General features: G+C 43.2%; 1 protein-coding gene and 1 long non-coding RNA gene across 28 annotated transcripts in view; both read left to right on the top strand.

Moving 5' to 3' along the window:
• Positions 1-20387, top strand: part of GATAD2A (GATA zinc finger domain containing 2A) — a 106161-nt gene that overhangs the window by 77365 nt on the left and 8409 nt on the right. For 17 of the 27 annotated variants that reach the window (XM_087952654.1, XM_087952663.1, XM_087952669.1 and 14 more), the window contains 5 exons: positions 11228-11357; positions 12755-12886; positions 13381-13473; positions 15956-16087; positions 19350-19517. In XM_087952654.1, the coding sequence (XP_087808780.1) occupies positions 11228-11357; positions 12755-12886; positions 13381-13473; positions 15956-16087; positions 19350-19517 (655 nt within the window). Of the gene's footprint in view, positions 1-11227; positions 11358-12754; positions 12887-13380; positions 13474-15955; positions 16088-19328; positions 19518-20387 lie in introns of all 27 variants that reach the window. The other 10 variants (XM_087952658.1, XM_087952650.1, XM_087952656.1 and 7 more) reach the window with 1 other exon arrangement.
• On the top strand, positions 4623-6762 carry LOC148133537 (uncharacterized). Its single transcript, XR_015747436.1, has 2 exons — positions 4623-4964; positions 5267-6762. It is a non-coding gene; the product is annotated as an uncharacterized LOC148133537 (long non-coding RNA).

The raw sequence follows: 20387 nt of genomic DNA, 5'->3' as shown, positions 1-20387 counted from the left end.
AGAGTTCAGGTGTAACTCAGCCATATCCATCTTTTTTTTTTTTTGTAGTCATGTTTGACTCAAAAGGGTTGATAAAGCACCTAGACCTTGCTTAGCAACCACAATGGGGACCAGCAACTTGGTCTGTACCTGCCAGAGTCACTAAGTGGAAATTCATGGGAGCACGATAGGTTTATGACCTTGTTTCCCACTTTGGTCATGAAGCAAAATGACCTCATCACTAAGTGGAAAATCATATAACCACAACTTCTTAATCCTGCCTTCCATATTAACTGCTTGTCGCAAGCTGGGTGTGAAGTATGCATATATGATGATCATGGGACTGAGACTCCACAATGGTCATAAATGCAAGGATTAGTCACAAAGTTGTTGTTTTTTTTTTAACACCAACGTAGCTTCAAACTGTTGCTGCATAAGGCAGTTGGTAAGCAAGGACGACTTGTATTGGTACTCCTTGAGTTATCACTGAGCCCAAAATTTGTTTTGCTAAGTAAAACATTTGTTTAAGTTGAGTTTGCCCCATTTTACAACTTTTCTTGCCACGGTTGTTAAGTGAATCACTGCAGTTGATAAGTTAGTAACACAGGTTGTTGAACCTGGATTCCCCCTCGACTTTGCTTGTCAGAAGTTCACAAAAGCGGCTCACATGACTCCAGGGCACAGCAGCCGCCATAAATACGAACCACTTGCCGAGCATCTGAATTCTGATCACGTGACCATGGGGGTGAAGTGTGAAAAACGGCCATAAGTCACTTTTTCAGTGCCATTGCTACTTTGAACGGTCACTAAATGAACCCTTGCACGTCAAAGTCTGCCTGTACTAAAATATTGGCTAAAATCTCTGTGAGGATGAAGATAAAAAGTTTTCTCGTGATTGGAAATAAGCTGCTCTGCAGAGGCCCATCCCCCGGGGGGCGGGGGGGAACCACCAGCATAAATTATGCAATATAGCCGATTATCGTGCTAGTTTGCTAAGTTAGCATGGAGATGTTGGTTGCAACATCCAGCTTGGTTGGTGCAAGATTTTAATTCACTCCATCTCTACCTTATCCTAACTGACCGGCTTGCATGTGCCAGGAAGAAGGTGGGGGCAGTTTTACCACTTCTCTTCCTTATGCCTGGAAGTCACTGTCATTCTGAAGTGGCCAGGCAGGGCTTCCTTGCGACTCTTTTGTTCTGACGATTTGAGTCAGGCAAATTAAAATAACAGCAAAGGAGGAGGAGCCATCAGTTCAGCTGCTCCCTGAATCGGAGTGGACATCTTGCTGAGACCTGGCCCCCAGACAATGCCGACCCACCCCTCAAGCTGAGCATTCATTGGATGGTTCTTCTAGTGATCCAGCAGACACAAGTCAGATGAACCCTGGGTTTTTTTTTTTTTTTTTTGAGGAACAATCCATGGATTCTCCATTTAACTGCTTGCTAAGAGCACAAGTTTGGCTTCACAAACTGGACTTCCTAGAATTATCACGTTGTCCTCCGACTAGTTGCTAAGGAATCAGCTGAAGATGCAGAAAGTTGGGGAATCATATGCACCCTAATTTTCTCCCGGGTCAAAGGCAAGAGATCTATGATGCCTCTTCTCTGTTTGTTTGTTTGTTTGTTTTTAATTTTATTTGGAAAGGCTCTTAACACCAACCATAGCAAATAGCTTGGAAGGAGATTACAACTATTCTTAAAAGTAACAACAGATGCAAGGAGCTGACACATTCTTGCTTTGTTGTTATATCTATTCTTCCTTCCTTCATTTATACATTTATTTATTTTTGTGCAACTCAATGCTGTATACATGGTGTTTCTCCTTTTCCCCCCATGTAAACTAAAAAAAAAAAGTGAGCAAATCTGCGACCAAAAGGTTGCTGAGATATCTCTGGAAAATACACTGATATTTTTCCTTGATAAATGTGTCGTCAATTAATTGCATGTTCATTCTCAGCGATTACATAGGTGGACTAGCTCGATACCCGTGCTTCGCTACAAAACTATATGATCGGGCTTAGTTTTGGGGGATGAAAATAAGGAGGAAAAATTGTGCCTCTGCCTACCAACATCCGTCGATATTCATCTGCCTAGTGTCCTGTCAGTGTGTGAGAGAGTTGAGGGCTATTTGCAAACTGAATCAGTATTTGATGCGTGAGCAAGAAGGAGACAGCAAGGAGCCTGGGCGTGGCTTAGCTCAACTGTTCTGTACTAAAGCTGCTTGCTGCTGTGAAACTGAAACTCCTCTGCTCTGTTTGTGTTTTGCATTTGGAACAGATTTCTTTTCAGGTGGGGAGGGGGAGTAGAACTTCTTAGCATCAGAGCATGCTAATAATAATATACGAAATACTAATGCTCTGATGGTCATTTCGAAAAATCCTTTCTTAGTGAGCACCTAGAAGCCAAGAGGAACATACGTGCCAAATTTCAAGTTTGTAGGTTTTACGGTTCTGGAGATTTTGTGATGATGCGTGAGTGGTATTTCGCTTTTATGTACATATAGATTTTATCCAGGATTATCTGTCCCTAACTTGGTCCTCCACGGTGCCCCCATCACCACTGGGGGGGGTCCATCACCCTTGCTGCGGGGTTGTCCTTTTTCCTTCACCTTTTCCAGTAGATTCTTCTCCAGAGACCTAGGTTTTTGCATACAGGTAGTCCTCGATGTATGACCATGATTGAACCCCAACTTTTAGTTGCTGAGCAATGCAGTGAAGTGAGTGGTGTCTCATTTTACAACCCTTTTTGCCACTGTGAATCATCATGAAGTGTCTCCTGTGGTTATTATGTGAACCTAGCTTCCCTCAATGTCTTTGCTTGTTGGAAGTTGGCTGGGAAGGTTACAAATGGTGGTCACGTGACCCAAGAACAATGCAGTTGCCATAAATACCTGCCAGTGGCCACGTGCCTGGATTTTGGTCATGTTTTGACCTGACCATAGGGATGTTGCAACAGTCATGTGAAAAATGGTCATAAGTCACTTTTTCAATCACTAAGCAAATGGTTGTAAGGCAAGGGCTAGCTGTACAGGTAGTCCTCAACGTACAACCATTGTTGAGTCCAAAATTTATGCTGTTCAGTGAGAAATTTGTTAAATGAGTTTTGCCCCATTTTACGTCTTTTCTCGCCACCTTTGTTAAGTGGATCACTGCAGTTCTTAAATTAAGCAACACAGTTCTTAACCGAACTTGGCTTCCCCGTTGCTTGTCAGAAGGCTGCAAAAGGCGATCACATGACCCTGGGACACTGCAGTTGTCATAAATTTGAGTCAGTCATCAAGCATCCCAATGTAAATCACATGACCATCGGGATGCTGCAACCGTCATGAATGTAAAAAGCAGTCACAAGTCACTTTTTTTGTAGTGCTGTTGTAACTTCAAACGGTCATTAAGTGAACTCTTGTAAGTCGAGGACTGCCTGTAATGTGTCCAAAACAGGATAATTTGAGCCTAGAGTCATCTAAATCAGGGGTCTCCCTTAGCAACTTTAAGATTTATGGTCTTCAACTCCCAGAATTTCCCAGCTTGGCTGGCTGAGGAATTCTGGGAGTTGAAGTCCACAAGTTCTAAAATTGCCAAGGTTGGAGACCCCTGATCTAAGTGACAATTCCAGGTTGATCTCTCTCAATTTGTGTGTGTGTGTGTGTGTGTGTGTATTTGGGGGGGGGGGGCTACCCATCAAGAATCTTCTCCGACACCAAAGTTCAAAAGCATCAGTAATTTTACTGATCTGCTTCTTCAGAGTCCAACTTTGGCTTCCGTAGAGGGTCATGGGGAATATCGTGGCCTGCAGTATTACAATTTTTGTAGGTGCAGGGAGTCTTTGACTTACGACCACAATTGAGTCCAACATTTCCATGGCCGAGTGAGACCGTTGTTAAGTGAGTTTTCCCCCTTTTATGACCTGTTCATAATTGTTAAGTGAATCAGTGCAATTGTTTGATAACACAATCATAAAATGAATTTGGTTTCCCCATTGGTTTTGCTGACCAGAAGGTCGCCAAAGGTGAATCCCATGACCCCGGGACACTGCAACAGTCATAAATACAAGCCAGTTACCAAGCATCTGAATTTTTATCATGAGACCATGGGGATGCTACAACAAACGGCCGTAAGTGTGAAAAATGGTCATAAGCCCCTTTTTTCAGTGCCATTGTAACTAAACAAAAGATTGTAAGTTGAGGGCTGCTGGCATAGGCACATCATAGGATAATAATTTTACAACGTCCATGGCTTCCATGATTGCATTTTACAGGGTGGGGGGTATTCCTTTGAATAGTGCAGAGGTGGGGAACTATGGCCCCTATTATGACTTGTGGACTTCAACTCCCAGAATTCCTGAGCCAGCATGGTTGAAGTCCACAAGTCATAAAAGGGCCATAGTTCCCCCCACCCCTGGATTAGGGAAACAATTTACAATTTTTCCTCAAAGCACTGCAGACCACATGTGTGGAGTATTAACCTCTTCTAACAGTCTAAACTGGCCAACAGGATTAGCCATATTCTCTCTCTTGGCATCTCCAATGCAGACACATTTGTTTGCCATTATAAATGGCCACCCAACTCACAGACAGGTGACACTTAGGCAGCTTACAACATTAAAAATTCACAAGGTTTTTTTAAAAAAAGAGTAAAACCTCACCTTCACCAGGCTCACTGACAAAAATACATCTTCTTTCTGGACCTTTTACAAGAATAACAAGTTTGGGAGCCTATTTGTGTAATAGTGGCAGCAGAGACAAAAGCTTATCCTGCTACTTTTCTTCTTGGAGGGAGATTATTGAAATTTATTTTAAAGAGAGAAGGTTTCTTCCAAAAAGAGATGTTCTACCTCTTGATTCAAATAATGCAGCCTATTTTTCTGCAAAGAAAGTCCAGTCCTGAAATGCTAATAGATACTAATAAAGAGGAGAAGAGAGAGATGTTATTGGGGTTGATGGTTATCACACATATATCACAGCAGGTGATAGCACTTAGGTGACTTAGGTCAGGGGTCCCCAACCACCGGTCCGCGGACCGGTACCGGTCCGTGGAACAAGTCCTACCGGGCCGCTGGTTTGCTGGGCGCCGCCATCTTTTTTTGATGAAAAAGTGCTTCCGGTGAGCTTTTCCGGGTAGAAAGCCATTTCTACCTGGAAAAGCTCACCAGCATGCGCTACATCTTTTTGATGAAAAAGTGCTTCCGGTGAGGTCACCGGAAGCACTTTTTCATCAAAAAAAGATGGCGGCGCCCAGCTAATGCCGGTACCGGGCCGCGGCATAAGAAAGGTTGGGGATCACTGACTTAGGTGATCTTAGTAATGTTAAATTGAGTCACATCTGATCAGTATCTGGAAGGGAGGTCACTGGGAAATCACAGGACTACAGGCTGGACTGAGAATAGAAGCAAATGTCCCCAGCGAGTGCTTTTCTGATGTTTCAAGTGTTGCATTTTGCCATTGCATTGATATTTTATTGCATTGGGCACCCAGAGTTGTTTTAGATGAGATGGGCAACCATATAACACTAATATTTTTTTTAAAAAAAATACATTGAACCAGAACATACCCTGAAAAAAAATAATTGCAAACTGCTTTCATGTGCCCAAGATGGTACCTGAGCTACTTAAGATTTTATTTATTAAAAATTCAGTGCTGTCCATCTCACAGTCCAGTGAGGTGGACCGTGGCCAAGGAAGATAGCAAGGAAGTCTATAGAGATTCTCCGTCATCCAGGTGATGGTTGTCCCAAAAGTACTTTTTTTTCAAGAGGCAACTGAACTTTCCAGAAAGTCCAGCTGCCTCTTGAAAAAAGCACCTTTGGAATGCCAACGAAGCTATCTAGAACTGTCCAGGTCCTAAGAGTATATATATTTCCTTAACTGGGGGGTAAACATTCTGGGTCCAAGCATTTGTTCTGAGTCTGTCAACGTGAAGTGAAACGAAATTCATTATGTTTCCCTCCCTCATCAAAAATCAAAAGCCTTCCTTCAAGCTTTCTTCATTTCATCAGCATTATTCGCAACAGTCTCTATTTCCTTGGTCCCTTTTAGTGTCGGAACTGTAGTTTATAACCTTTGGCCATAACTTCTGGAATCCAATCCGCATTCTCTGGACATTGCTGAATGCCAGGTTGCAGATTGATTTATGGTGGATGGCAATTCTCCCTCCCCCCCCCCTTTTTTTGTGAGCTTTGTTTCACTACACATCTGAGAGAAGTGTTGTCTCCTAAGACGTCCATCCTCTTTGGAAGTGTGTGTGTGTGTGTGTATGTGTGTGTGGTTTCTCCCCCCTTCCATTTTCTTACTGTACCTGTCTTAATCATTCCCCCCCGCCTCACCATTCCACAAAATGAAAGCGATGTGTCACAACACCAGTTCCAACCGGTTTGTTACCGTAGCTTTTCCACTACATGGGAAGGAATGGTTAAAAAGGGTCAGATGACTGACAAAGCATGTCCCAATCAGTCACATGGTGTGTTGGATGCTTGTTAGAATAGAGGAAATAAGCTTTTTGTGATGATAGTGGATCAAGAGGGGGGCTCAGGTGACCCACACCCAGCCACGTGCGTTCCTGCTGAAAAACTTCTTGCAAACACAGGAAATTTTCTACTTTTTCATTTATATTAAAAGGTTTTACATCTATAACGAGGAGTACATTCAAAGCAAAAGATACAGTAAATGTGAAAGTGAAATAAGGGAGAAAGGAGAGAGAAAAGGCAATAGAAGAAAACAAAAAGAAACAATAGAACAATAGTCTCTCTTTGAGAGAGATGGGAGGTAGAGAAATGCGGAAAAAAATAAAAACATGAAAAGAAATATGAGATTGTTTCTGATTTTCCTTTTGGCAGTTATACATACAATTCTATTCAAACCTCTCTCTCTTAATCCCATCATTTCCTTCTTTCTATAATCAATTGTTTCTAATCCTCAAGACCATAAGTACAGAATCATTTTCTTTTTAATGCAAGAAATCCATAAAGGGTTTCCAGTCCGTGATCAGAAAATTTCTGTCACATCTGGGCTATGAAGAGGACCAAACGATTTCTCTGATGAAAGCAGAGACCAGGTTTCAGACTTGAAATCCCCTTAAAAACCTCTCCTGAACATGATTCCTTCAGGATCAGTTCAGTCTCTCTTAAATATCAGGCAAGGCAGATCCTCCAGTTGGCAAATGAAAAGTCTGCTTGTCTAGGGAAATTACACCTGCAAGTTTTATGCGAGGATTGATACCAGGCACAAGTACAGGCAGTCCTCAACTTACGATCACAATTGTGACGTTGTTAAGTGAGAGATTCGTGATGTGGCTTTTGCTCTCATTTTGCAACCTACCTTGCCACCTTTGCTAAGTGAAGCACCGCAGCTCTTAAATTAGTAACACAGGTCCTTAAGTGAATCCAGCTTCCCCATTGACTTTGCTTGACAGGTCACAAAAAGTGACTGATCACATGAACCCCGGGATACTACAATCGTCATAAATCCGAAACCAGTTGCCAAGCATCCAAATTTTGCTCACATGTCCATGCTGCAACTTGTCATAAGTGGAAAATGGTCATCATTTACTTTTTTTTTTCAGTGCCTTTGTAACTTTGAAAGGCACTAAACAAACTGATGTAAGTTGAGGACTACCTATAACCAGGAACAGGAGTTGAGTTCAAAGTTTGTTACGTGCTCCCTATATAGACTAACAGTCAAGCCAAGTTAGCGCTAGATAAGGGTCAGTGGAATTCAGCGGGGGGCTTTAGGTGTCCTGTGTTAGCGCAATGACTCCATACTTACATGCTTGACCCTCTCTCAGACTCAGCTCATCTACTACAGTTGATGCCATGCATACTGACAAAAAGTTTTCCTGGGAATTGTCCTTTTTTTCAAAGGAATTGGCTTTCATCGCATCAGTTACTTGTAAGAAATCTTAAGACTGTGTTTCGTTGCCACTTTGGAATTGATCCCGGTTCTTCCTTCCAAACTTCTCGCTCGTAGCAACCTAGTCCCTTTCATCCTCTCCTCCCCACTTTACAATAAAATAAATAAATAAATAAAATAAAATAAAAGCTTCAGTATTCTCAATGTCTAGAGAGATTCTCGTTCATCCAGGTCATGGTTGTCCCAAAGGTGCTTTTCAAAAAGTAACTGGACTTTCTTTGTTTTTTTTTTTTCCTTGAAGATGTTACACTTCTCATCCAAGAAGCTTCCTTCAGTTCTTTAAAATGTGATCAGTTCTTAAGAAGATTGAAGGAATCTTCTTGGATGAGAAGCGAAACACCTTCAAGGGGAAAAAAAAAAAAGTCCAGTTGTTTTTTGAAAAGCACTTTTAGGAGTTTAGTATTCTCAAGTCCTTTTTTTTTTTTTTTCAGGTAAGGTGATCATTTGAAAATGAATTTGGGCAAACTTTGGGAGACGGGGGAGGATGAGTGGGGAGGGGAAACCTGGCATGTTATGGTCCATGGGGGTCACGAAGAGTCGGACATGGCTTAGCAACTGAACAACAACAAAAAGGTGATAATTGGGGCTGGCAAGGAATTGGCAACAATTTTAGATTCCATATCATGTATGCAATAAATCATAACATGTCCATTCAATCAAAGTAAAATTATCTAGACTCTTTAAACAGGGTTGGTCCCCCCCCTTTAAGATTGGACTTCAACCCCAGAATTCCTGGCTGAGGAATCTGGGGTTAAGCCACAAGTTAAAGTTGCAAGTACCCCTGCTCTAAAGTATTAGAGATCAGTATTAGAATATTAGTATTAGATTGAAGTATTAGAGCAGTTGGAATTTTTCTCAGGAAAGTTAGGGGGGGGGGGAAAGAGACATATGACCAGTTACAAATCAAACCAAACCTTTATTACGAGCTAAGACCAGCCTATAACATGGGGAGGAAGGAAAACATAGCATTCTCAGAGAATTTGGGCCTTGTTTTCCCCAGAAACGCAGCGTCTCAAAGCCTAATTTTGCAGAATTGTATACTTAAAGAGTTTCCTTGGATCTTCATAATTTACAAGAAATGAAATGTTTAAATTTAAAGGTTGCCTTGGGCTTGAAGCTCATTCATTGTTTGGAAACGTATTAATAGTATGTAGTTCTGGGGTAATGCATGCAAGGTAGAATAATATAAGAAGTAGCGAAAAAGACCCCCCCCCCCCTTTTGATTCTGGAGTTCAACTTTTAACGCTCATAGTGAAATATTGCTTTATGGTGCCACCTAGAGGAATTTGTATGTATTGCCATTTCACTTTAGATCAGCTGTTACAATCCTCTTGGGGTGGAAGTTTCACTTCCACAAAAAACTTTTTGGTATATTTCCTTGTTAAGCACTTGGTGATGCCCCCTCAGACCATTCCACTGCAGAAATTGGGTGAGTGGGGAGGGGGGCAGAGAGGTCAGTTGAATCCATCTGGGGATATGTACTACTATATTGACTTGTTCAAACTCAGAAGGAAGCCTTTAATTAAGTAACTTTCTACAGTAGCCTCCAGGAACTTTTTAGATTATAGTTTCATAGAATAACAAGAGTTGGAAGGGACCTTGGAGGTCATCTAGTCCAACCCCCTGCTCAAGCAGGAGAGTCTATTCCAATTATTATAGCCTCTACCTAGGATCGAACTCACAGCCTCCTGATTGTGAGGCAAGGGTGAAGGCATGTAGGCTATCTTAGTGGCACTTTGGCTATCTTGCAGCTCTGAGAAAACCTGTATATTTCTCACTTTTGCAGAAAATCAGTGAAAGTGAACTAGTTACTTCCTATGAAGAAGAAAAAAGCTTTTTCTTTGCTAGTTTTCAAAATGAAATATTGACAAAACATGAAAAAAAAACACTTTAACAATACAATGAAATGTAACAGTTCTTAAGCTTAAAGAACAGACAATGGAAAACAAACATGATAAAGATAAAAACAAAAAAAAGAAAATCTGCCTTATATATTAAACCTCAATAATCACCGATTTTTAATCAATATTATTATAAAATCAATAGAAAATATTATTGTAAAATTTCACAAAATCTGTGCCAAAGCAGTACATAATCCTTCAATATTTGACTGGCAGAAAATACTACTTTTCCCAGGATGGATAAATCTCCCATTTCCAAAAGACATCCCATTCTTTTAACATCTGGAATATTTCCTTTCCAATTTCTCGGGATAATTATTTTAGTCACCTCACCATGCTCAATCAGCCATCATTCCTGATAAACCGGTTGCAAAGCTTTGTACATAATTTGATATCACATCAACATCTTTAACCCTTAAGAGATTTTTTTATAAATCTACTTACATGCATTAAAACACATCTCAAAAAGATACCAGATGATCACATGACCATACCATATGCCACTTCAAATTCTCTGCGTTTAAAAGGCATTTTATTTGTCTGCTTCATAAATTACAAATGCACTTCATATAATTCATTTGTTCTAGTTTTCTCTTAGCCTTGGAAAGTCAAGGAATCATCATAAGAGGCCCTGGTTCTCTGATGGTGTTCTGACCAAGGCTTCCTGAGACTGTAATTAAGCACACGCTTAATCCAAACAACTCTTGTTTTATTTCAACGCTGTTAATTATATTCATTCCCAGGCCGCAATGAGTCCCAAACAGTTCCTTGAGATAAGCACCCACCTTTATCTCCTTTGAATTGCTGCCAAAAACTAAAGTGCCAAATTAGCTGAAAAAACTCAAGCGACGTACAAAATCCACACAGAGCTTCAAGGTTTAATCTGAACAGAGTGAACAGCTTTGCTTCCTTATGGGAGGGGCAATCACTTCCAAGCCTTACTCCCGAGTTGCCCCTTTTGTCTTTAGCTGCTCTTACCTTCTGGCAGCTCTGCGCACAAGCGCACTGGGAACAGACTCCCCTTGTTCCTCTGCCTTGCTACTGCCAAGTTCTGGAGGCTCCGGAGTCAGCACCCAACTCCCAGATGGTCCTGGCCCCATCTCTGCATCGGACGCAGGAGCCTCATCCGAGTCCTCGCCAGACTCCCAGACTGGTCCCTGTTCTTCCCCACTGTCCGATTCTGCTGCCATCTGCACAGGCTGCTGGTGGATGGAATCCCTAGCCATTTGTTTGCTTTCTGAATATCCCTCTCATCCTCTTGCAGCCACCTTAAGTAGTACCTGGAAGGTGGAAGTGTCGTTTTGGTTCCCCCTCCCCCCAAATAGGCCTGAAAATACACATGGCGGAGTGGGGAGAGGATGGGCGGGTGGGTGGGTGGGGTCTTAGGATTTATTCATCCTTTTCCTTAAAAAAAATATCCCCGTTCATGTACCTTCCCTTTTTTTCAGTGAGGCAAAGCGGGAGAGGAGAGTCCCTTCTCCTGATGTAATAGTACTATCGGACAACGAGCCGTCAAGCCCAAGAATGAATGGCTTAACCAAAATAGCATTAAAAGAGACCAGCGCAGAAGTGCTAATGGTGAGTCTGACCCAGCAGTCATAAAACTGAGAGCAACCTGACTGTATCCCGCTTCTCCCCCCCCTCCCCTCCCCCATTTGATATGTTCAGATCGTCTGGCCAAGTAAATCATGAGTTCGCGTTTGGGGACGCTTCCCATCTGCACCATATCATTTCTTCAGCACAAGCAGTACATACATCGACTTTTCTCTCTCCATTGGCAAAAACCTATGGTGCCCTCTGCTTTGTGGCTAGGAGGGTTTTCTCTACTGTGATTTCCTCTGCTGGCTTCCTGTTTCCCTGGCTTTGCTCTCCCTCATCCAACCCCCTGCTTCCTTCTATTCCTTCAATTGAAGTGCATGAATTTCTCATCCATTTCAAGTGCACCAGCAGCTCAAAATTCTCCCACTCACTCCCATACTCTGCTTTTTCTGTTCTTTGACGCCTGGGCCACTTAGACGAATCATCTGCCTGTCTCTTTTTGACCCTCATGCTTGGAATTTCTCCTGCAGGACTAAAGTCGTCCTCCCCTTGCCTTGTACCCTCCTGGGATGATGACAATCCTGTCACTGCTGGCTTGGAACTTTGGCAGTTGTCCTTTAACATGTCTGTAGGACACTGGATTAGAGAAGGCTGGCCAAAGTCACATTGGTGTTGTCTCTCTCTCTCTCTCTCTCTCTCTCTGTTGTGGCCCGCCAGCGGCTGACAGAGCTGGCAGCAGAGTTGGACAGTGAGGAGGTTGGGGAGGAACATAGGCCAGTCCTGGAGGTTGAGGAAGGCTCCGACGAGGGCTCTGCGTCAGAGGCAGAGATGGGGCCAAGGCAGACTGGCAGTCATCAGCTGCCTTCGGGCTCGGACAGCAATGAGGCGGGGGAGCAGCTGGAACCGGTTCCCAGCCTGCGCATATGCAGAGCTGCCAAAAGAAGAACAATTAAGAGCTCAGGGTCAACATGGGAGTAAGGCCACAGATGGACGGTGAATGGCCCCTCCCATCAGGATTAAAAGGGGAGGGGGCTTTTGCAGGAAACAAGTCATTCGTTCATTCCAGCCTCGTGAAGATTTGTCTGCGTAATCCAGCCCATCCCTGTCAAGCTTTCCAAGATAGATAAGGTCTGAGCTAATAAGTATACCTTTGCAAGACTGTTTGCCAAGCCATTGGCTGAATGTGAATGCCTTAAATTCACATTAATTTAATAAAAGAGGTTTTGACGGGACTAAGATAGTTGGCTTAGTGCTTTTTGGGGAACCGTAGGACAGAACACACACTCCCCCTCTCCCTCCTTCTCTCTCCCTCTCTCTTTCAACTTCAAATCCCTTTTTTAAAGTCAGCCCTTCTGTCATTCTCCCTAATTTGACTCTCCCCCTCCCTCCCTCAATGAAATTAACACTTTTTCTCCCAATCACACGTGTCCTTGTAGAAAAGCAGCCCAGAGGAACGGGAACGAATGATTAAACAGCTGAAAGAAGAACTGCGGTTAGAAGAAGCCAAGCTTGTCTTACTGAAAAAATTACGACAAAGTCAGATACAAAAGGAAACCACAGCCCAAAAGGTGAGCAGAGTCTGCCTTTTTTTTTCCTCTCCTTCTTCTGTACTTGGAGTTTATTAAGATTTATTTATAGAATTCCTGGTCACTGGATTTTGAGCTATAAATGGTGCTGTATGGCTGGACAGAGAGAAAAGAGAAGATATAAACACTATGAGAAAACGCAGGCTAATCATTATAATAGAGGCTACTAGCGGTTTTTTAAAAGCTGTCCATCCCTGACAGAAGTCCACAGTCTTAAAGTTAGTTGGACACCCACGATGTAAATGAAAGCAGCATTCTTCCAGGAAGCAAATTTGCCATCATTCCTCCACTTCTCCCCTCTGCTCTTGGAAAACTGGGCTAAAGTTGTGCAACCAAAAAAACATAGGCACTTTGGCGCCACATTTTGGCAGTGAAAACTCACCGCCCCATAAATGGAGAACCAAAAGAGAGCATTCAGAATAGCCAACTTCTGCTCTAATACATCTCTCTTCCCCGTGTGTTTGTCTGTTTCATAGCCTCCTGGTTCTTCAGGTAGTGCCGTAGCAACACCTCCCCCATTGGTGCGGGGAACACAGAGCATGGCATCCAGCAAGTCGGCCCTTCTACAGGTAAGGACATAAGAAAGGTCTTTGTTAATTAACTCAGTCTTATAAGCCGCTTCAGTACAGGCATTGTATGCATCGGGCGTATAACACGTGCACTTTTTCCCCTGAAAATAGGGGGCAATGATGGCGCGTGTTATACGACATAATGTTAAGAAGCCTTCGGCGGAGGCCATGATCGGGGATCAAGGGACACAATGAAAGAAGGGAGGGAGGAAGCAACCGAAGCCTGTCCTTCTCTGGGTCAGCTCTCTCCAGTTGCTCTCTCGCTCCTCCACCAGCACAGGAAGAAACTGCTTCAAGACAGCGGGGGCTTTTCCTGTCGCCTCTCCCCCACCCCCCACCCCGTCCGCCCGCCCGCAGTGCCTGAGTTTAGCTTGCCTGCCTGCCTTCGTTAATGGTTGAACGAACAGCTTCGGCTGAGTAAAAGAGGCGAATAGTTATTATTCTCAGCCAAGCTGCCCTCAAACAACCAGAAACTAAGGCAGGCAGGCAGAATTTTTTAAATTTTTTTCCTGAAATTTCCCCCTAAAATGAAGATGCGCGTTATGCACGCCTGTAAAGCGTGTTATACGCCGATAAATACGGTATCGTCAATTTACAACCGTGACGGACGTCCCAATTAGGGTCATACGTTTGTCAGTTGTAAAGTGAGTCACCCATGTGGCCGATCTGCTTTTATGACTTTTTTTTTTTTTTGCATTGGTCATAAAGCAAATGTTAAGCAGATTCATGGTTTGCTATGGGGCATTTTTGCTGATTATGTGGCTTCCGGATGCTACAAACAGCCCAATTGTGGGATTCAAATTTTTTACTACCAGTTCTGTGGGCGTGGCTTGGCGGGCGTGGCAGGGGAAAGGATACTGTAAAATCTCCAGTCAGAGGTGGTATTTGCCGGTTCTCTGAATTATTTCAAAATTTCAATTACCGGTTCTCCAGAACTCGTTAGAACCTGCTGAATACCACCTCTGAAACAGCCATAAATGCAGGTTGGTTGCCAAGCATCCAAAATGTCACGTGATTGTGGGAACCAGGTGATAGGTACCTTTTGAAGGCTCCGTTGGAACTTTGATGAATTTCTAAGCAACTGGTTGTAAGTCGAGGAACCCCTGTAATGTTTCTGTTCCTACAAGTAGTTCTGAGCGGATAAAGAAATTGGAAATGAAACTACATGTATTAATCTGAATACTGCCTTCAAATGAGGATTGATGATGGCTTGTGACTGCTGGGATAAGTCCCTGCAGTTTTCTGGGAAGATTTCAGAAGTGGTTTGCCATGGCCTCTTTTAGAACTTTTAGAATTAAGTTTATGGTCACTTTGAATGTGCACTAATTGGCATACATTAAAATGAAATTTTATTGCATACAACTCTCAAAGGGTCACCACCTCCAATATACATTACATAAACATGACTAAATACATACATACATACATACATAATTATGTATATACCCACAAATATTATATGAGACAGAGAAACAACTTAGTCTAGTTCGGATGTATACATATACATGGCAAGAAAAATGAATCTCATGAGCTTACCAGACTTTTGCCTTCAATGTTCAATTCAATTTAATATTCAATTCAGTTTTGAAGGATATTCCCTTCAAATCAGGGTTTGACTCCCTGCGGTTTTGTTGGGAAGACTTCAGATGTGGGTTTGCCATTGGCTCTTTTCCTTGGGCTGACAGTGACTGGCCCAAGATCACCCAGCTGGCTTTGTGCCTGTTGTGGTTAGCGAGCAGCAGGTGCAGATGGCTGAGGAGAGCGATGACTCTGATGAGGGGCCAGGTACCATCAGGGAGTGGACTGCCGCCTTCAGAGATTGTGGGGGCTGGCAGCACTGATGAGGAGGTTCCCGAGGAGCCTGTGCCAAGTACACATGCCTGAAGGATTGCTCTGAGGAAAGAACAATTACAGCAGCACAGGCGACTCGGGAGTAAGGCTGCAAGGTAATGGCCCCTCCCTCAAGAGGATAAAAGCCAGGTTTGAAAAAGCGTTCTTTGCAGAAAGCAAAGAAGCTCTGAAACTCAACTGGTGGACATACTTGCTGCTTTTTGGAGAATTCTGTAAAGTAGTTCTTTATCTCTGTGTTTTTGGCAGCCTTGACAAACAACTTGGCAAGGCTCTTGTCGGAGCTAATTGTTGGAAAGCAGCCTTTTTATCTGTAAAGGAATAGAATTGTGATTAAACCTTAAAAGGTGGGGGCTGCTGCCATTGTCTGTGTTTGCTGTCTGGGACCTGGTTGGGTCAGAACAGTGTCTGAGGTAAAATTAAAACTCAAAATCTCCAGGTTTCTTACCTGCTATCTCAACCACTATACCAAATTGGCTGTCGAAGCTGTATTAAGAAAGTGGTTTATGTGCACAAGGGAAGTAGGGAGAGAATGCCCTTGATGGATCTTCGACTGTCTGCAGTTACAAAGCAAAACCATTTTTTTCTCTCTATTCCCTGTCTTCCCCAACCCCCCTCCCCCCTCCCAAAACAGAACACTTCTTCACGTATTCCTGGGCCTGTTATTCCTCCTCCTTTGATTCGAGGTGGGCAGCAGACATCTTCAAAGCTGGGCTCTCAACAGAACACGCAAATAGTCATGCCACCGCTAGTCCGAGGAGCACAGGTAAGTTATTGTTGTACCTTATATTCTTTCTTTCCTTTTTCCCTTCCCCCCACACTTCACCTTTCCTCTCCCAATATCCTGATTATCTCTGCCTGGCTGGGAAAAGTCCCTTTCTGACTGAAACTCCAGAGAGTTGCTGTTGGCTGGGTTATACTGGGCAAGAGAGGCTGAGTTGGGTCAAGTAGCTGGTTGTCTTTACGGTTGGAATCCTAAATCCTTGGCAAATTCAAGATGCATGGACTTCAACTCCCAGAATTCTCCAGCTAGTCTTGCTGGCTAAGTAATTTTGGGAGTTGAAGTCCATGCATCTTAAGCTTATCAAGGTTGAAAAACAGGAAGACAAGAGCTTGGGTAGCCTCTTTAATGGAATGACTTACCTCCAGAATCAGAAAAAGAAGAAGCACTTTATTGTCATTGTACAAGTACAATGAAACTGTGGACGCACCCCAGCAACTGTTCACAATAGAATAAAACCAGAGCACTTAAAAATGAAGATAAGAAAGATAAGAGTACCCACGTGGATGAAGCAGTGGATGCTCTATCACTAGAGGTTTTTAAGAAGAGACTGGACAGCCATTTATCTGAAATGGGGCAGGGTCTCTCCTGCTTGAACAGGGGGCTGGACTAGAAGATTCCAAGGTCCCTTCCAACTCTGTTATTCTTGATAGTTCCTCCACACAGACAGTCTTTGTTTAGCTAAGAGCTGTGGTGGTGCAGTGGTTAGAATGCAGTACTGCAGGCTACTTCTGCTGATTGCCGGCTGCCAGCAGTTTGGCAGTTTGGGGCTCACCCGCTCAAAGTTGACTCAGCCTTCCATCCTTCCAAGGTGGGTAAAATGAGGACCCCGATTGTTGGAGGCAATAGGCTGACTCTGTAAACCGCTTAAAGAGGGCTGTAAAGCACTTTGAAGCGCTGTATAAGTCTAGGTGCTGTTGTTACTGCCTTGTTCAGCAACTGTTCACAATTGTGATGGTGATGAAAAAGTAGTTCTTCTGGCCAATGCTTGCATATATCACCTTCATATAGACCTGTAAACCAAAGGAAAGCTGAAGAAAGATCATAAGCACAGTCACAGTTTTACTTAACAACTGTTTTGTGTAACAACTAAATTGTCCATGAAGTAGCCTCAAGTTATTTTGTACCCAAGGGGGACACTAGAACATGGATCTTTTGTTTATTATTTATTAATTTTGAGTTATGCCCTACGCCAGTGGTGGCAAACCTTTTTCGGCTCCCATGCCAATAATTGCACTCACGCTCGCATGCCAACACCCAGAAGGCAATGCATGCAGCCCCACCCCCCTGTGCATGCTGGCGCGATCCCCTTGCCGCATGCCTGTGCATGTGTGCATGATACCCCTGCCATGCACCATGCATCTCTGTGCCTGTGCGCATGATCACACACCAGACATCTCTGCGCATGTGTGTGTGATCACCCCGTGCGCCATCCACCTGCGCATGCGTGCACGATTCCTCCACATGCCGCGCGTCTGTGCATGCACGCATGACCACCAGTACGCACTATGCATCTTTTTACTATTCTGTATTCTGTACAGTGGTAGATTTTGCCTTTTATACAGATGCAGACAGATAAACTCAACAAAACATTCATACAAAGTCTTTATTATTGGTTCATCAGGTATCCTCATAACTCACATTTGTGATAAAGTTCTTCTTAATGTCCAATCCTTTGCATATTTGTCTTGTAGGTAAAAAGATGGTTATCTCCTTATCCCTTTCCTCCCATCTCGTAGCGGTAGTTACCACAAGTCCATGAGTTCAGGCAAGAGTGAAGAAAGCTCCCCCAACCCACCGAGGGTTAATTTAGTGACCAATCAGGATTACAGATGTGGTCACGTGACATGGACTACATTTCCCAGGATACCTTAACTACATTTACCATGATGCATTCCCTTAAGGGGACAGCTCACAATTGCTAACTAACTATCCAATTCCCATACACTGGCTGGACAGCACAGATGCCGTCCATCGCTTCTTCCATTGCCTTTTGTTCTCTTAATTTCTCACCTCTCTTTTTTCAAGAGCTCATCAGCTCCATCAAATTGCAATTTTCTCAGTCTCTGTCTGTCTCTGTCTGTCTCTGTCTCTCTTTCTCAACACATTTATTCTTCTTCCATATATTCATTCTACACTTTGAGCCTCATATATTGTCATGATTAAGCCCATCAGTCACTTGTTTTTTTATTCCTTTCGTGTTTCTTCAAAATCTTTTCATTCTTGACCTTCTCTCTACATAACACATCCTAAGTAACCTGTTTCCATTGCTTTTTATTTAGATACGTTTAATAAATCATGACATACTCAATCTTTACTCTGTGTAATAAAGAAGGCAAAATTGGTTGCACGTATAGCCATTTTTGCATCTTTTAACCAACATTCCACAGAGAATACCATATACTGCTCACCAGCTTTCTACCAGTACATCTTAAAATTAATCTTTTCTTGTTTTTTTGTCATTTATCTATACTTTTACCATCCTTATCAAACACAACTGCCTTGGACTTGGGCACTTTAATTATCAGATCCACACTCTTGTCTAATATTTACTGCAAATAATTCGTGTTTTCAGTCAACAGCAAGATATTGCCTGCCTGCAAACGTACACACACATTCATATTCCCAATAACACACACGTGACATTACACCTACTTGTCTTGCTCCCTGCCAGCGTTTTCGAACCGTTTGTTGAGTTGGTCTCACGCCTGCTTTGCTTCCACTATACACTGCTCTTAAATTCCCCCAGCCTTTCTATAATCCAGGCCTATTCACTACAGGTACTCCTCAGCTAACAAACATTCATTTAGCGTAAATGTGGAGTTAAAATTGTACTCCAAAAAAGGGCTGCGAATCAAAGTGCAATTATGAAGCTTATTCTTTTTGCAGGTTGATATTGAATTATTTGATTATCTGAGCAGAACGGAAAAAAAACACTTCCTCTTAGAATCCGATGCATCCTGAAAATCTTCCAACCGTTCTGAAAATAAAGCTACACGCTGTTGGCTTTGGGAGTATTCTTTTTTTTTTTTTTTTTGGATAAAAATAAAAAATAAATGAATAGTTTTTCCTTCTTATTTCCTTCCCCCTTTTTGCATTGCTCCCGTGGCATCTTGTTGTTACCATCCCACCCTTCCCCTTCTCCTGCCTTGACTGGCTTTCCTTCTCCCCTCCCTTTTTCCTGCCCTCCTCCCATCTTGTCCTCCCACGCATCCATCCGTATCAGTCCATCTCTGTGTCTCCCCAGCAAATCCACAACATCCGCCCGCACTCCAGCTCAGGGCCTCCTCCACTGCTCCTTGCTCCACGGGCTTCCGTTCCTAGCGTGCAGATCCAGGGCCAGCGGATCATACAGCAGGGCCTCATCCGCGTTGCCAATGTCCCGAATACGAGCCTTTTGGTCAACATCCCGCAGGTAAGCAGGCAGCACGGTTGTCCTTAAGCCTTTCTTTCCTCCCGACGGTCATTCAGGAAGGGCGAATGGCCCAGTCAGAGGCACGCATGCCTTCCTTGTCTCTATACAGGTAGTCCTCGACTTACAACCATTTCGTTTAATGACCATTCGAAGTTATAACAGCACTGAGGAAAGTGGCTTGTGGCCAGGTCTCAATTTATGACAGTTGAAGAATCCCGACAGTCACGTGATCAAACTTCAGGTGCTTGGCAACGTACAATGGTTGCAGCATCCCACCACGGTCCTGGGATTGTCAATTGCAACTTTCCCACAGAGCTTCTGAGAATGGGGAAAGCCAGATTCACTTAAAAACCATGGCAAAACGGTCATAAAACAGGGCATGACGACTCAGTTAACAATTGTCTGGCTTAGCAATGGAAATTTTGGGCTCAGTTATGGTCATATGTCAAGGACTACCTGTAGGAGGATGCTTGTAGTGGTCTTTTTGTAACTCAGTGGTCTCATTTTATCTCCTTCCTATTTTCTATAGCTATAGGGTGGGTTGATGGAGCTGATTCTGGTGTGAATATGAGGGATATTCCCTCCCCTAAAACTCTCTTTATGACCCTGTAATTCCTGAATTCAGGGTAGTGTCTGGGTAACTGAATGGAGCTGAGCGTTGACTGGCCTTCCCTGATGCTTATGACGCAGATATTTTGTTGTCTGCGCCCAAGGAGAGAAGGATCTCCTACCTAGGAATTCTCAACTGTCCAAGTGGGAGGCGAGCATCTATCACTTGGCCACCACACCACTCCAAATATTCCCTCCCCATTCATAGAAATGCCAGTAGTCCTCGACTTACAACCACAGTTGAGCCCAACCCATTGTGAA

Source organism: Notechis scutatus, chromosome 1 (assembly GCF_049901735.1).
Source record: "Notechis scutatus isolate UNSWTSFEM ecotype Mainland chromosome 1, rNotScu1.2, whole genome shotgun sequence".
Lineage (NCBI taxonomy): Eukaryota > Metazoa > Chordata > Lepidosauria > Squamata > Elapidae > Notechis > Notechis scutatus.
This window is presented reverse-complemented; position numbering and strand designations above follow the sequence as displayed.